The sequence below is a fragment of the Monodon monoceros genome, unplaced genomic scaffold (genome assembly GCF_005190385.1).
Source record: "Monodon monoceros isolate NGI ecotype Baffin Bay Population unplaced genomic scaffold, NGI_Narwhal_1 Super_Scaffold_9, whole genome shotgun sequence".
NCBI classification, from domain to species: Eukaryota; Metazoa; Chordata; class Mammalia; order Artiodactyla; family Monodontidae; genus Monodon; species Monodon monoceros.
The window spans coordinates 16,797,273-16,813,076 of NW_021703786.1; the positions used below are offsets into that span (position 1 = coordinate 16,797,273).

A 15,804-nucleotide genomic window follows, 5' to 3' on the forward strand; every position below is an offset into this window, starting at 1 on the left:
TGTGAGGAAAGGGTGGCGGGGGGAAGGAGAACTCCATGAGAAGGGTTTGGGAAGAGGTCAGATTCTGGGAGAAGAAAGAAGTGCTAAGGGTGTCCCCCCAAATGGGGATGTCAAAAAGAGAAAGCACAAAGGAAAGCTGGGGGCAAGCCAGAGAGGGACGCGACGGGGGCCTGGGGGAGACAGGAGAGCTGGCAATCAGGGGGGACGGAGGGCAGAGGGGAGGAGGGTGGGGAGCGGGGCTGGGAGGCCTCACCCAGGACTCGGTTCAGCGGGTCTCTCATGTTAACCGTGTGAAGCTGGGAGGCTGACAGGTTGCTGCTCATGGACCGGTCCGCTGTGGGGCAAGCGAGGGGCACTGAGCCAACGGCCTCCCACGGGAGCCCTCACCTGCCGGGGGTGGAGCGCCCGGCCGGAGAAGATGCTTGGGTCCAGTCACATGGGCCCCAAACACAGGCTTCCCCACAAGCAGGTAAGAGAGAACTACCATCTGGTCACGCCAGGTGCCAATCTGCGGGCTGCATACGGCTGAAACCGCTAATCCTCACATCTCCATTTTACAGACAAGGAAGCTGAGGCTAAGATTTGCTAAGTAACTAGCCAAAGGTCATGGCATCTTTCCTCTGTTCAAGTGCACAATTGGTCCCCTAGTCCCTAAAAGACCTCAGAGAAACTTCTAGGCTCAGGAGAAATCTCTGGAAACAGGAAAAATTAAATGCCACGGAAGAGTCCTTAGCAGGGAGAGGCGATGACATCTAGGGAAGCAGGTGGAGTTGGGGTGCTCTCCAGGCAGGAAGAGTGGGGAGCAGTCCCAAGTACCAGCCCAGGCCTGCTCCAGGTCTCGGGGCCTGCTTCAGGGGAAGGAAGGTCAGAGCTGTGAGTCAGTGGCACAGACTGTGACCAAGGCAGTGAACTCACTGCCGTGAGGAGTGGGGAAGGGTCAACTATGCACCCCGGGCTGGGATGGGATCTGGGCAGAAGAGCTTCAGCCCTTAGGGAGTGATCCACAGCAAGCTGTGGTTGCTCGAGGATAGGAAACAGAGCATCTGTAGGGGAGAGAATGCGGCAGACTCCTACCACAGCCTCTCTGACCAGCCAGCGAGCTGCAGAGCAGCTCTCAGGAGTGAGTTCCTGGGAAAGGAAACAGCCCGCCCGGCCCGTCCACACACTCACTGGGACTCGAAAGGATATTTGCATCTTCCTCATTGGAGCTCAGCAGTCGCATCAACTTCGAGGGCTGCATGTCATCCAAGGGGAAGAGGCTGATGTAATCCTGGGGGGCAGGAGAGCCACTGTTACCCACAGCTGCATCCCCAAATCTTCCAGGACTGGAGCTCAGTTTGGAGTCAAGCCCCCATAGGCCGCAGGCAGCATCTCCAGGGGGTCAGCTTCCCTCTCCTCGCCTCTCCCACTACCCTAGGGAGAGACCCTCCCACACAGTCACCCCTGACACAGTGGCCCAGAGGCAGGGACCATGCCTGGCTGCCTGTGCGCGGGAAGGCGCCTCTTACCAGAAGAGGCTCAGTGAACATCTGTTGAACAAGCACAAGGGCAATGAATGGGGGAAGGGGCCCCTATCCTACCTCGATGTCTTCGCGCTGTCTCTTCTTTTGGCGGGAGGACGCCTGCCCCTTGTGGGAAGAGTAGGAACTCAGGGCACACCAGACGGCCAGCCTGGCAAAGGGGTCCAGGAAAAGGGGGTAAAATCAAAGAGGCCCCAACGCGGTTTCTGTGCCCATGCTGATCAGGCCCCACCCGACAGGGCTTCCCCACAGCCCAGCTTCCTGGGTGGCCCAGGCAGGTGCCCCACTCCAGGCTGGGGGTACTTAAGGCTCTCCACAAAATCCTACTTGGCGAGAGCGGTGCCAGGGGGGTCCATGAGGCTCTGCCACTTGGAGGAGTCGGTGAGCAGACCAGGCAGGATGTGGCCCAGCAGGACCAGGGTCACTTGCTGCATGTCCAGACAGAAGATGGAGTAGAGCAGCTCCACCGCCCGCAGCGTGTGCTCCTTCCGCGTCTCCTTCAACAGCTCCTGGAAGGACGGGGCAGAGGAGGACCGAGGAGCTGAGGGCCCTCAACGTGGGCAGTGACGTCCTGCAACTCCCTTCAGACCCCAGGAGCTCCCGAGGCAAGGACCGGCCTCTGGAGTCCAAGGAATCTTCTCTGCATTCAGTAGGCCTCGCAGAGAAGCCCTGCCGACTGGGCTGGGGGTTGAGAAGCCAGAGGACCAGACCACGCTTGGTCCCGTCAGGCGTTTTCTCAGCTGTCTCCGGCGGTCTGAGGACGCCTGTTCCCCCCAGCCCACCCCCCCCCCCCCCCCCCGTACCTTAATCAGGTTGTTGCAGAACCAGTAGACGCCTCCCATGTGCAGCAGGGTGTCAAAGATGTGGATGGAGCGACTGTCCACCCATCCCTTCTCCAGCACCTTAGCAAATATGTCCGTCAGCACCTCCTTGATGGGTCGCTTGGGGGGCAGCAGGTTCCAGTAGGGCATGGTGTCCATGCCCGTGGATGGGAACTTGATCTGTGTGGCCGTCTGCTGCAGCACGTCCGCACACATATGCTCCAGGATGGAGCTCATGATCACCACCCTGATGGGGGAAGGGAGGCGGGAGGTCCTGTAGTTCAGGCAGCAGCAGGTTCAATAGCTGGGGTGGGGGCAGGAACAGGCAGGCCCAACTCTTCCCAGGACTTGGGTTACGGAATTAACCCCATTCTATGCTGAGGGAGGAGACAAGGGGAAGTTGCAAACCCCTAGGAGACCTGACCCCACGAGTCCTGCTCCGGCACCAGCCTATGGGGGGCCGGGGCACTTGCCTCCCCCAGGTCATTCTAGCAATACATTCATTCATACTTTCTCACACTCTCTCTCTCCAACTTCCTCCATCCCCCAGGCCTGGGCCCTGACAATCCTCTGGCATAAATAAATACAATCACTTCCCTCTAGGCTGAGTGCTTGCGGGGGTTCCCCACCCAGCCTTGGCCTCCTCCCAAAGTAGCTGTTACTTCCAGGACAGGGGCCCAAGGACTACCCCACAAGACTTTTCCCGGCCGTTGGTAGCTGGGCAAATATAAATGTATATCCAGGAATTTTCTCATGAAGAGTCTTCGACAAGAAATGCAGGCCTGGGCCTGAGCGTTAACCGTTCGGGGAACACTGGGTGGCTCTGGGAAAGTCACTATGACTTTCACGGCCACTATTTCCACCTGCATGATGGAGCCACAGATTTCCCAGACAGGAGTCAGGGTGCTTTGAATGGATTACGTCACAGAAAACAGTCCATGACTTTTGCGGGGAGGACGCTGAGGGAGGGGAGGAATAAAGAGGAGACGGGATTTTACAGATCCTCCCAACCTCATTTCAGCTCAGTGTTTCCACTTCTCTTAAAAGATATCCTGATGGCTACCTTGTGGGTCATCACTCATAACTCATTGCTTGGTGCATGCCCACGTTCACAGCAGCACTATTTACAAATGCCGAAAAGTGAAAGAAACCCACGTGTCCATCAACCAAGGGATGGATAAGCAAAATGTAGTATATACATACGATCCAGCCTTAAAAAGGAAGGAAATTCTGACACATGCAATGACATGGTTGAACCTTGGGGACATTACACAAAGTGAGATATGCCCGCCACAAAAAGACAAACACTACATGACTCCACTTACATGGGGTACCTAAAGAAATCAAATTCATAGAAACAGAAGGTAGGACGGTGGTTGCCAGGGGCTGGGGGAAGGACAGGAAGGGGTGTTGTTTAACGGGTCCAGGTTCAGATTTACAAGATGAGAAAGTTCTGGATATCTGTTCCACAACAGTGTGAATACACTTAACACACTACTGAACTGTGCCCTTAAAAATGGCTAAGGTGGTAAACTTTATGTTATGTATTTTTCACCATAGTTTTTTTAAAAAGCTTATTGGATGGGCAAATGAACCAACACCACTGAACTCAACACAGCTGAAGTCGCTAGGGAGGTCCTCCAGGTCCCTGAAAAGCCCAGGCAGGAAAATGGCACAGAAGATAGCTGGGCCTGGAGGGGCAGGGTAGGGAGGGGGTGGACAGACCCAAGGCCTATAAGATCTACAGATGGGCTCACAGTTCCTTAAGAGTGACAGAGCTAAGATAACCATTCCATTCTGGCAAGCCAGCTCCCCAGGACTCGAGCCCTTTGAGGGCAGGAATCATAGCCATGTGGGGTCTGTAGTTCTGGCGCACACGCAGCGGGTGCTGGATGGTAACACTCCCGGCAGAGACACACACTAAGCGTTGCTGAGTCAGTGAGTGAAGACGTGATTGAGAACGTGAGTGAGGAAGAGACTGAGCAGGTGAGCGACACGCTTGGGAAGGCAAGAGAAGAGGAAGAGAGTGGTTTCCGGAGGCGCTGGCCTCTCAGGACAGACCTGCAGAGTTCCAGAAGGGAGGGGACGGGCCGCTGACCTCTCGTTGTAGAACTGCAGGGTGTTCTCGCTGTACAGCGGCCCTGCCAGCTGGCGGATCATCTGCAGCGACTTCTCACGCTCGTCCAGGCCCAACATCCGCACGTGGGCCACAAGCCAGGCCACAGCGCACACTGCCAGGCTGCACACCTTCCCCTTGATGTTATCCGTGATTTTCTGGGGGGGGGAGGGAAGGGTGACGGGTCCACCCTCTCCCCTTCCCTGGCCACCACCCGCCCCGGCCTCCGTGGGCAGCTCAGCGCGGCAGTGGGATCCAGGGCCATGTTCCACGCCTCTTTTCACCACAGGTCTGATTTTCCCCAAGTTCCCTGCGGGGGACGGAGCAGCTAACACTATGACTACGAGAAAGATCAAGAGCCACACACAGGCTCCTGGATTAAGGGCCTTTTCGTTCTTACGAAATCTAACAAGCTATCGAAGACTGCCTCTGTGTCTCAGGGAAGAGAGAAGGCCGCTGGAAAGGTGGGGCTACCTGGATGGACTCAAAGGCCAGCACCCCATTCTCCCAGGCATTGAGGATTTCCAAGATGGCCGCCGAAATGTTGAGACAGGCTTCATGCCACTTCATCTGCCTACAAGAGGGTGGGAATGGGAGAAAAATCACCACTGGGGGGCGTGGGATGGGCTGAGGGAGAGGGTCTGGGCCCTACCCGCACTACCACCCTTGGAGTGGGCGCCCAGGCCACTGACACCAGCTTTATCTCCGAGGAATTGTTGAGCAGAGCCACCAGGGACTCCACTTTGGTGGAGTCGGGCCGGAAGCAGGGGTGGTCAGGGTTCAGGATTTTTCCCTCCTCGGGCATGCAGGTCTGCATCCAGGTCTCAAAGAAGAACACCTCTCCTCCCGTGTTTGACTCGGACAGGATCACCTGAGAAAGGAGGGGGTGGGGAGGTGCAGCACCCTGCACCTCTCTTCCTGCCCAGTGGCTTCCCCGCTCCCAGCCTGAAGAACTGGGGACAAATTGGTCTGAGGGGGAAAGACAGGGGCTATGCTGCCACCTAGTGGTGGGTGTGGAACTGAAGGATACAGGACATGACAAGGGGGCATCTATTGACTTGGGGCGGGGGCATCTGATTTCTGCAGCCAGGAGAACTAACTGGCTTGGGACATTGACGGGGGTGGGGTAGGGGTGTGAGGTGGGGAGAGTTATTGGCTGTTACCTTCCCCTTTGTCCCAAGTGCCCCAATCCTGACTGCTCCCCGTCACTCACCTCTGAGCCATAGGTCTGGGCCACGTGGCACAGCATGAGAAAGGAGATGTCAAAGAGCAAGGCTCGAACTGAGGCCGCCTTGGCTGTGAAGGATGAAAAGGCTGACCCCCAGCCTAGGGCAGGGGCCCAAAGGCCTTGTCTGGGTCGGGAGGGGCTCAGGATCTGCCTCAAGGAAGGTCAGGGACCGAGTGGCTCCTTCAAAGCTCAGGCTCAGAATCCTTTTCTTGAGTCTCAGTTGGAACATCATCCCTTCCTTGGAACCAAAGACTCCTGAACCCTCCTTTCCCCCAACACCTGACCAAATTGTAACGGGGGATGGAGAGAGACAAAGGGTGGTTTTGGGAAGAATGCTTTTCCCAGCATGACCCTCTTTCAAGGCTCCCCAAAAGCTTCAGTCAGTCATCCCTAGGGGAGAACACAGCCTCCCCAGGATGAGCAAAAGTGTCCTCTTCCCTCCCCTGTTCTCTCCCTCCACACCCCTCCTTCAGCACCACTGGGCCTGGGGGTGTGTGGAGCTGACTTACTGCTTTCTTCACTGCGGTGTGTCGTGAATTCATTCAAACTGCAGAAGGAATGGAGACAGGTTGCATCAACCAGGGCAAGGGCTGGGCAGCGGCTGGGGTCAGGGGCTCTGCCCACTCAGAGAGGCGGTCACTAGAGTCTGAATTATGGGTTCAACTTAAAAGGAACACCATTGCTACAGAAACAAGAACTCTTTCTATTTTTAAAAGATTTCCAAGGCCTAGAGAATGGCTCGCTGAATGGAACAACATTCTACACATCAAATTCCAGGTCAATCCAAAAAGTCAGCAGAATTTGAGAGTCCCTTATTAATAAGTGGGTATGAACACCATCCCTCCACACCTGCTGTCCAACACCTCGTCACCTTGCCAAACACCTGCACTCCATCCTCAGCTGAAGAGAAAACAGCACTTCAGGTTCAGAGAATGGGCCCTTCCCCCAGGTCTCCAGCTGGGATGCTCTGCCTTGGCATCTCTGGGGAGACTCAGACCCCAGTGCCTCGCCCTTATTCTGCCACCTCCTCCTTTGTTTTTTGCTTTCTTTCTTTTTAATATTTATTTATTTATATTTGGCTGTGCCGGGTCTTAGTCGCGGCACACGGGATCTTCACTGCAGCATGTGGGATCTTTCAGTTGCGGCATGTGAACTTAGTTGTGGCATGTGGGATCTAGTTCCCTGACAAGGGATCGAACCCAGGCCCCCTGCATTGGGAGCACAGAGTCTTAGCCACTGGGCCACCAGGGAAGTCCCCACCTCCTCCTTCACACATGCCTCCCAGACCCTGCTCAGGGGCTCAGGCTTCCTTACTTGATGAATTTCCGGGCAAAGGACTTAAGCTTCCCAGTGGCCGCAGCAGCAGCCAGCAGCAAGTCCAGGCTCTTCCCAGACAGCATGTGGCCCAGGACCCCCAGCAGCCCCTCCGGGGACTTGGAGTGGTCTGCATCCATTGTCTGGGGACAAGACAGGAAACCAAGTCCTGAAGAACACTGAAGACCCCCCCAGATACAGCCTAGCCACAGTTTCTCTCTCTGCATGTCTCCATTAAACGGGATACCAGGACCTGCCATTTAATCGACATCTGACTCCAATCTGGAAATCCGTTCCTTAAATTCTTTGCTCTCCGATCCATTCCTCTCGACTAAACTGGGACGATGGCGCTGGAGTCAGGATGGGCGAGGTCTCTGCTGTGCGATTCAGCGCTGTTTCCACACCCACCACAGCGCCTGGCTGACCAGTGAAGCTCAACAAACACTTGTTTCCAGGGGCGCTTCCCTCACCTTCCCCCTTTCTCTACTTCCAAAGTAACCAGAAGAGAGAGAGGTCCGTGGCCTATTTACTTATCTGGAAGAAGAGGGAAACTGGAAAGAGGGAAGGTATGCCCCTGGTGGCAAGGGAACAGCGCACTCACTTTGAGGATGTTGGTGACGGTGGGCTCCGCGCGGAGGATCAGCCCGGGGTTGGGCTGGATGTTGGCATTTTCATCTGATTTCAGCTGGGGTGCGTGCTCCCGGTCTGCTTTGCTGTGGCCACAAGAGAAGGTAAGGGAACAGAGATGAATTCCTGACACGCTCCTTAGTCCAGGCCCAGGAGCAGAGGCACAGAGAAGGCGCGAAGCACATAAGCACCACGGGCTCGGGTGATGCCTATGAAAGTGCGTCCAGTATCGCAACTGCTTCAAATCGTCTCTAGTCATTACATCTGTTTTGAAAGTTCATTTAAGACTGAAGGAAGTCTTACAATTTCTACTTCGATCACAAAGGAGGGCGAGAGTTAAAGCCCTAACAGTGCAAAACCCTGGTCTGCAGAAATCAGTGTCTCCTGTCCCTGGTAACCCTAGGTGTGGTTCCCGTCACCCACACTCAAACCCTCGACAGGAGGGAAAAGGCACCCAGCAGCCCAGTCTGGACATGAGGCGGGTGGTCAAGGGGCCCTTGGGCCAGCCCGGGAGTTCATACTTACCGCTTGGCCATGAGGTTGTTCGTACTGGCTTCAGACAGAAGCCCCTGCTTGCTACATTCTTGGAGTAGGAAATTTGTACAGTCACAGCTGTGAGGGAAAAAGATGATGGGGGGCCTAGGCATACTGCAGGGATTATGGAGGGCGAGCCGTGAGGCCCTGCCCAACATCCTCCCTCCTTTAGGGTGAAGAACATTTTGAGTGCCTGAGGGGAGGCAGAGGGGCTTGGGCACTTGGCAACCACAAGGCTGCTGCCTCCTGCCCCTGCCGAGAGGAGGAACACGGAGCCGGTCCCCGGTGCTGATCTGGCACAAAGAGCAGGGGAAGAGCCGGAACTCCTTCCAGTACAGCGAGGTGAGCAGGGGACCTCATACTTGCAGCGCTGGTCGGCTTTGTCCAGCAAGGGTGTGAGCTTCAGCAGGAACTCAAAAGCAGAACTGACATCCTCGGTAAAGTCCTGCAAAGAGACAGAAACTGCCATCTGGCTTCCAGGTCCTCCGCCCACCCGTGGCCCGTGATGCAGGCTCACAATGACACCCTGCTGGGTACAGCAGCCTACAGGTCGGCCGTGCCCACCGCTGGCTTCCAGCGACTGGACGGGGACAGCACGGGGCATCACTGCTCCCTGCCATCTCGGCCCTGGTCATCCCGGGCGCCCTCGCCTCCAGAGCAGCCTGGCTGCCTTCTGTGCGTGGATGCCCACGGATGCTCGGGGGATACCCCCACTTCCAGCCCTCCCCAGCACAAGAACGCACTACCGCCCAGGTAGGGCCAAGTGACCCTTCCCTTGCCCTTGTTTCTCCAGAGCTGTAACAAGGATTCACCTGTTCCCATGCCAACTCCCCATCTCATTTCTTTAACTTACCTTGTCCCCATGGGAGTATTTCTTCAACTTCACCAAAACCTGTGGAATCTACAGGGTGAGGCAGGGGGAAAAACAGGAAGCTCAATTTCTTCTCTCTTTCACCCAGAACGAAAGGCATCCCTTCCGCCCCCTGCTCTGGGTTGTGACAGGAACACTCCTGCCCTGGAAGTGAAAGCGCTCAAAGAGCCAAATGCAAAAGCTGACGTCTAGCCAAGCGCCTGCTGCCCTCAGCCCGCAGGGCCCAGGAACCCCGCACTTCCGTGGCTCAACAAGGAAATGCTCTAAGTGAAAGTGGGCTCCCGGAGCTGCCCCGTGCCAACATGGCTGATGACCAAGCTCCTAGCACCTGTGGGCCAAGACATGGCAGAGGCCTGCCAAGCAGGCTGAACAGCCCTGGGACCTTCAGGGAAAATCAGGGCAACTTGTGCTGGGGGACCTGGCAAGCTGGGCATGAAGTCAGCGGGGAGAAATGCGGGGCAAAGGTCCAGGGTGTCTCCGCTCTTCCTGAGAACCATTCTGAGACTGGCTCTCCGTGGCTCCCACGTCCCAGGTACCTTGAGGAAAGTGAAAGCTGTCCACTTGAGCTCCCCCGTGCCCTCAGGAGACTCGATAAGGCCCACGAAGCAGGCTTTCCAGATCTCCAGGACAAAGAGCGGGGTGGGGATATGCTGTGGGAGACCCAAGGGAGAGCATAAGAGGGCGCCCACCCCCCTCCCGTCTCCTGACCCCCGGGGGTCAGTGGGTCACAGGAGGGCAGCACAGGCACCTCCCCGACTCTTGTGCAAGAACCAGGGACAGCAGGTGACATGGCAGAACCATTCCACCTGACAGAACCATGCACGTTCCACCACGAATTAGGAGAAACCCTATTTCTCCCCTGAAAGACCAGAAGAATCCTCCCTCCCGCCCCCGCACAGCCGGCCCGCCCCGGGGACAGAGAAGCAGCGCTGGCCTCCCACCTGCATGCGTTGCACCATCACCAGCTGCTCCACCAGGGGCTGTGTCTCGCCGGTCAGGTTCACGGTGCCCTCAAGCAGGACCACCGCGTGGACTGTGGGGAAGCCAGTCTTGTGCAGCCGCTCAGAGTGCACGGACAGCATGGTGGGGATGCTGAGGGGACACAGAGGGGACAGTGTGCGGGCAGTAAGGGAGAGTCAGAGAGGAGGTGAGAGCAGAGCGGTCAGGGCCAGAGGCCACATCTTCCCCCCCATACCCGGGCCTTTCCTCTCTCCCTTCACCGGATCCCCCTGGGAGCAGGTACCTCCTAATGAGCGTGCCACACTGCTCAGCCTGGCTCCGGAGCTGGGGGCTGCTGAGATTGGCCAGGATCTCCCCAAGCTTCAAGAGACAATGCTCGATGGCAGTCCAGGAGGCTGGCAGAGAAAAGAAAATGCAGAGAATCATGGGGAGCAGAGGAGAGAGAGAGACTGGCCCCAAACTCCTTGACTTGGCACCCCCTGGGCCCACAAAAACCACGCAGGGAGGCTTCCCCCGAGGATGGCATGGAAGCTAGGGGCCTGAGGGCAGCATGCACTGTTTCCAGAAGGGGGGTGAGCACCAATGATGAAGCCACTAGAAACGATCCCCAGAAGCCCGATTCCTTAGGGGTCGCCCACAGCTGACTTCAGAAACTAGGTACGGCAGAAGACAGGCAGTGACAGAGAGAGGCCCAGGGGGCTTGCAGTCCAGTGGCCAGAACAGGGAGGTGACCACAAATCATTTCGAGAGTGGGCCAGCTTTGCAAGCGGCCACCGCTCTCCACCGCAGTCAAGCTGGATTCCTAAACAGCCTTCTGTGTTCACCTGCTCCCTGTCTGGGCCTTTGCTCTCGCTGTTCTCCCCTCTGAAAAGCCCCTCCTACTCACCTTCTCCCCTCACACTCTCACTACCCTGCGAGTCTATGTTCAAGCCCCAGCTCCTTTAACAACTTACCCAACTGGTCCAACCCACTGACCTCTTACTCCTAAATGCCTGAACTCATGGTCTATACCACATAGTTTGGCACTTATAAGTCACTTATCCTAGTTACACTTCCAGAGGGTCAAATGATGAATAATGGCACCAACTAGCCCATTAACCTCCATGTAGCATAGGGGAAAAAAAACAAAAAGATAAGACCTGAGATCCAATAAAATTAAGTTAAAAGTTCATTCATTTTTCAGCCAATAAACATTTGTCAAGCGCTCAAAATAGACAAACTGTCAACATAGCCCACTTTTACATAGTGATCATCTTCCTGGACTTTTCATAGCCAATAGCCATATTTTGAGAAGTAATGAATATACTAATCCTGTAACAAGTTCTTCAACCAGGTCCTAGAGACCTGGGTGCAACCCACCCCGGCATTCTCGTTACTGGAGAACAAGCGATCCTTAGGTGGCCCCGAGCCTCATTAGCAAGACCGTGGCCTTCAGGCCCCACGTCCAGAAATACCCGTCTTCCCTCCCACCAGGTGATCCGTCTGATCCCGGGCTCTGGAGGGTTCCAGCGTTTAACATCTGTGCTTGAGTAGACAGGCGTATGGCTCAACAGGCCTGGCAGCAGGCAGGCACTGCATTTAAAGGGATGTTTTAGGCAGCACTCAAACACAAAAGTTATTTGCTTTCAGATGAGTAACATGGAGACAAACACAGCGATGGATGGCGTGCTTGTCTTGACCTCTCGTTTTTTCCATGTATATTATGTACTAGCCTTGCTCCCCACTAGCACGTACACTTGTTGAGGGCAGGGACCCTGCCACATGCCCCTTCGGTAGCCCCCCGCCCCCACCCCCAGCACCTGGCACAGTGCTGGGCATACAATAATGCTCAGTAAATACCTGTTGGTTGATTGGCTCGGGTGCCACCCTGCCCAAGTCCCTGGGATGTATGCAATGCTTATGGGGAGAAAAAAAAGGAAGTGGGATGATTTCAGATCCTCCTGGAAAAAAGTGGGATGGCATCCTGCCTCTCCCCTCTCAATTTAAGAACCGGCTATGGGAGCAGTGACGGGTGGGGCTCAGGGAACCAGGGGACATACAGGCCTCCTCTAGTTTGGCGATGTGGAGCAGGGCCCGGTTCTTGGTGCTGCTGAGGGTCTTCTCCAGGCGCTGCAGGCACATGGCAAGCTGCTTCTCACCAGCCGCTGGGGTGCCGGCCTCCAGCCCCTCCCGGAGCCGCTCTGCAGAGGCTGCGGTGCAGCGCAGCAGCCAGTGGAGGGCGCTGAGAAGGGCCCGGCACAGCCCGATGCACTCCTCTGCTTTGCCGTGACAGCTACCGGGAAAGGATGCAAAATCTGTCTTTGATCCAAAGGCTGAAATCCGACCCACACCCATGTTCCCCAGAGTGCCTGGCACTCCCTTACTAGGGAAGAAAGTTGGGAAGCTTGCAAAGTCCTGGGGAAGACTGCCCTGTTGGCTTTCACTGGATAAGATTTCAAATGAGTTACTCCAAATAGAGAAGAGGCACTTTAGTCCTAAGGGAGTAAGTAGAAAAAGACGTGGATGGGTGGGTGCAGACGAGCAGGTGGGAAGAAGTGTGGGAACCAACAGAGGTGGTCTGAGCCTATATGCCGGGAGCTTCTCCTTTACACTAAGATAATGCTGGAAGGTGGTGAGCTCCTCATCCCTGCCATTACCTCAGTCGGTCACAAAACATGTCCATGATATCCAGCAAAGCCTGGACACACAGGTCCCGGGAAAAGTCATCAAACTGTGGAGAGAACAGTGGCGATGCGACGGGGTGTCCCAGTCACCCCCCAGTCTCAAACATGAGGCAGTTGGCGCATTCAGGAGTCCTGCTCATCTTTCCTCCAACCCCAGCTTTCAGACTCGGCAGCCTTTCAACATTGGAAATCGGCTCCTAATTGCCGGTGCCCACTTCCTAGGATCCCCCTCCCTCTAATGGGAGGCAGCCATGCCAGCCAGAGGCATGCTGTGCCACCTGCCCAGCCACAGAGGCCACTCTATCAGAGCAGTCAAGGAGGTGGGGCCCCATCTGTCACTACCGTATCTCTGTCCCCCCATCCCCCATCTAGCTTGTAAGTATCTATGGTCATACCTTACTGATAGCTGTGAGGACGGAGGAGTAGGACACCATCTGGAGGGAAAGAAGAAAGATAAAGTTCAGAAAACTGGTGTCTGAGAGGAACAACACAGTTGAGAGGAACAAAACACAGACACTTAAAGTTGCTCCTAAAATCTCAACCCCTTCAAGAGGCCTTCCACAAGCCCAGAGGCAGTAACACCAGGCACTGTGCCCATCCCTGCTTCCATCAAACTCACTATGATTGACAGCACCAGCATAAAGCCACTAAGAAGATGATTTGGGAGTATTCAAAGGGGCCATGTTTCATGTTCACCTGCCACACACTGTCCACCGTATAGTACAAGGTTTGACTGCTGGTGGGCAGAAGAATGGACACGAGTGAGGTCAGTTACTCTACTCCTGCAACTCCTACCAAGGGTGATCTTATCTGGACAAGAACTGGAGACATACGAACTGCTCTTGCAATGAACAGGTAGTAACTCCACTTTGAAATAGGAAGTGAATTTCAATACACATACTCATTCTCTAGGATACCTCCAGGACACCACCCAAAGCTGAAATCCTTTCTCGGTGCTCCAAGTAATCCCCTTAGACCCATCATTACACAGTGGGTACCTGCTGCCCCCACCAAACTAGGAGCTCCTTGAAGACAAGGGTGCTTAGGGAGGGTGGGAGGGAGACGCAAGAGGGAGGAGATACGGGGATATATGTGTGCATATAGCTGATTCACTTTGTTATACAGCAGAAACTAACACAACGTTGTAAAGCAATTATACTCCAATAAAGATGTTAAAAAAAAAAAAAGACAAGGGTGATTTTACTCAGTGACCACCATCAACTTGTTGATGTTTGTAGAATGAATAAGTAAAACACACCTTTAGATCAATATTTCTCAAAGTAGCTTCCAAAGCTGCACTGTCCAATAGGGAAGCCACTAGCCACATATGGCTGCTTAAGTTTAAATTAAAGTTAAATAACATTAAAAATTCAGTTCCTTAGTCGTAGTAACCACATTTCACGTGCTCAACAGCCACATGGGGCTAGTGGCTGCTGTACTGGACAGCGCAGATACAGAACATTTTTATCACTGTAGAAAGTTCTATTGGGTGATGCTGTTCCAAAGGGTCCTCAAGATGTTAAAAACTTTTACACACGCACACACATACACAGAGCTTCTGTGTGATATGAATTTGAGAAACCCTAAAATAAACATATACAGAGAGCTTTTTTTAAGGGTTCTTTTAGTAAAGAGCTTTCTTTACTGTAGGACTGCTCTTACCCATAATAATATACTTGTATACAATGAGACTCTCTAAGATCACTGGAGATGAAGCAAGCAATATTTTTCCAATTTACTTGACCAAGGAATCTCATTTAACTAGTACCTGCAAAACACATTTCGCAAAATGCCACCTGAACAGCAAGATCCCTGAGGACAGAAATAGCGTTAAATTTATATGTTTCCCTAGAACCTAGTCTGGGGCCTACCACATAGTAGGACTGCTTTGGTTTGATGAATTCTAGTAACTAGCATTCTGAAAAAATTTTACCATAACACAAATTTCTATTAGTAAAACCTATTATCACCATTGTAAGATTGGAGAAGTAGTTCAAAAGAAATAATCTGTCCTGAATGAAATCAAACCTAACAGAGAGCTTTTAAGTTGTCATATTTTTAAAAAATAATTATAGCAGGCTTCCCTGGTGGCGCAGTGGTTGAGAGTCCACCTGCCGATGCAGGGGACACGGGTTCGTGCACCGGTCCGGGAAGATCCCACATGCCGCAGAGCGGCTGGGCCCGTGAGCCATGGCCGCTGAGCCTGCGCGTCCGGAGCCTGTGCTCCGCAACGGGAGAGGCCCCAACAGTGAGAGGCCCGCGTACCGCAAAAAAAAAAAAAAATTATAGCATGCTGATCAAATATGAATAATACTATAGAAAATAGTTACAACTCTATACTCAAAATCAGTGGCAAAATATACCAAAATAAAAAGCAGAATACAATGCCAGAAACTGTCAGGATAATCATCTGCCTCATAGGTTGTCTTCACTAGAGGAAAAGAAATTTCCAAAGATTTAAGAAGAAAGCTAGGGCTTCCCTGGTGGCGCAGTGGTTAAGAATCCGCCTGCCAATGCAGGCGACACGGGTTCGAGCCCTGGTCCAGGAAGATCTCACATGCCGCGGAGCAACTAAGCCCGTGCGCCACAACAACTGAGCCTACACTCTAGAGCCTGCGAGCCACAACTACTGAAGCCCGCGAGCCGCAACTACTGAAGCCTGTGCACCTAGAGCCCGTGCTCCGCGGCAAGAGAAGCCACTGCAATGAGAAGCCCGTGCACCGCAAGGAAGAGTAGCCCCCACTTGCCGCAACTAGAGAAAGCCTGCGCGCAGCAACGAAGACCGGATGCAGCCAAAAATAATAAATAATTTTTTTAAAAAAAAGAAGAAAGCTAAGTCACCCTCAATGACTCAGTATGGCAAATTTTACATGCTTGGCAATGCCTTCCATGTATAATTTCTCCCTCACATGAACAGGCTGCTCTCTGTTCAGACATTTTTTAACCAGTATTCTTGGATAAAGAGGAGCAAAACACACAGAGGACTTAAATGCGCAATTAGTGTTTAGCGCCACTCTCAGTGGGTCATGCTGTGAAGCACTAGCTGGTGTCTGACAGGGACCAGAAAGTTGGGAGCCTGCCTGGCAGGATGACCATAGCATTCCAGGCGAGTGTTTGTTTATTAATAACTGATGTCCCCATAGCAAGCTT

At 53.9% G+C, this 15,804-nt stretch overlaps 1 protein-coding gene and 1 non-coding gene across 9 annotated transcripts in view; both read right to left on the bottom strand.

The window, feature by feature from the left end:
• The window catches only part of MED24 (mediator complex subunit 24), a 32,647-nt gene that overhangs the window by 862 nt on the left and 15,981 nt on the right, over positions 1-15,804 (bottom strand). For 7 of the 8 annotated variants that reach the window (XM_029210986.1, XM_029210982.1, XM_029210985.1 and 4 more), the window contains 21 exons: positions 13,050-13,088; positions 12,628-12,701; positions 12,031-12,263; positions 10,275-10,386; positions 9,973-10,123; positions 9,568-9,681; positions 9,014-9,061; positions 8,523-8,605; positions 8,152-8,238; positions 7,601-7,712; positions 7,000-7,142; positions 6,195-6,232; positions 5,671-5,783; positions 5,150-5,328; positions 4,932-5,031; positions 4,440-4,615; positions 2,324-2,588; positions 1,848-2,029; positions 1,581-1,671; positions 1,171-1,270; positions 254-334 (listed from right to left, as the gene is read on the bottom strand). In XM_029210986.1, coding sequence (XP_029066819.1) covers positions 254-334; positions 1,171-1,270; positions 1,581-1,671; positions 1,848-2,029; positions 2,324-2,588; positions 4,440-4,615; positions 4,932-5,031; positions 5,150-5,328; positions 5,671-5,783; positions 6,195-6,232; positions 7,000-7,142; positions 7,601-7,712; positions 8,152-8,238; positions 8,523-8,605; positions 9,014-9,061; positions 9,568-9,681; positions 9,973-10,123; positions 10,275-10,386; positions 12,031-12,263; positions 12,628-12,701; positions 13,050-13,088 — 2,521 coding nt within the window. The remainder of the gene's footprint in view (positions 1-253; positions 335-1,170; positions 1,271-1,580; positions 1,672-1,847; positions 2,030-2,323; positions 2,589-4,439; positions 4,616-4,931; positions 5,032-5,149; positions 5,329-5,670; positions 5,784-6,194; positions 6,233-6,999; positions 7,143-7,600; positions 7,713-8,151; positions 8,239-8,522; positions 8,606-9,013; positions 9,062-9,567; positions 9,682-9,972; positions 10,124-10,274; positions 10,387-12,030; positions 12,264-12,627; positions 12,702-13,049; positions 13,089-15,804) is intronic. The other variant, XM_029210987.1, reaches the window with a different exon arrangement.
• LOC114889844 lies at positions 5,832-5,933 on the bottom strand. The gene has a single exon (XR_003792144.1). It is a non-coding gene; the product is annotated as a small nucleolar RNA SNORD124 (small nucleolar RNA).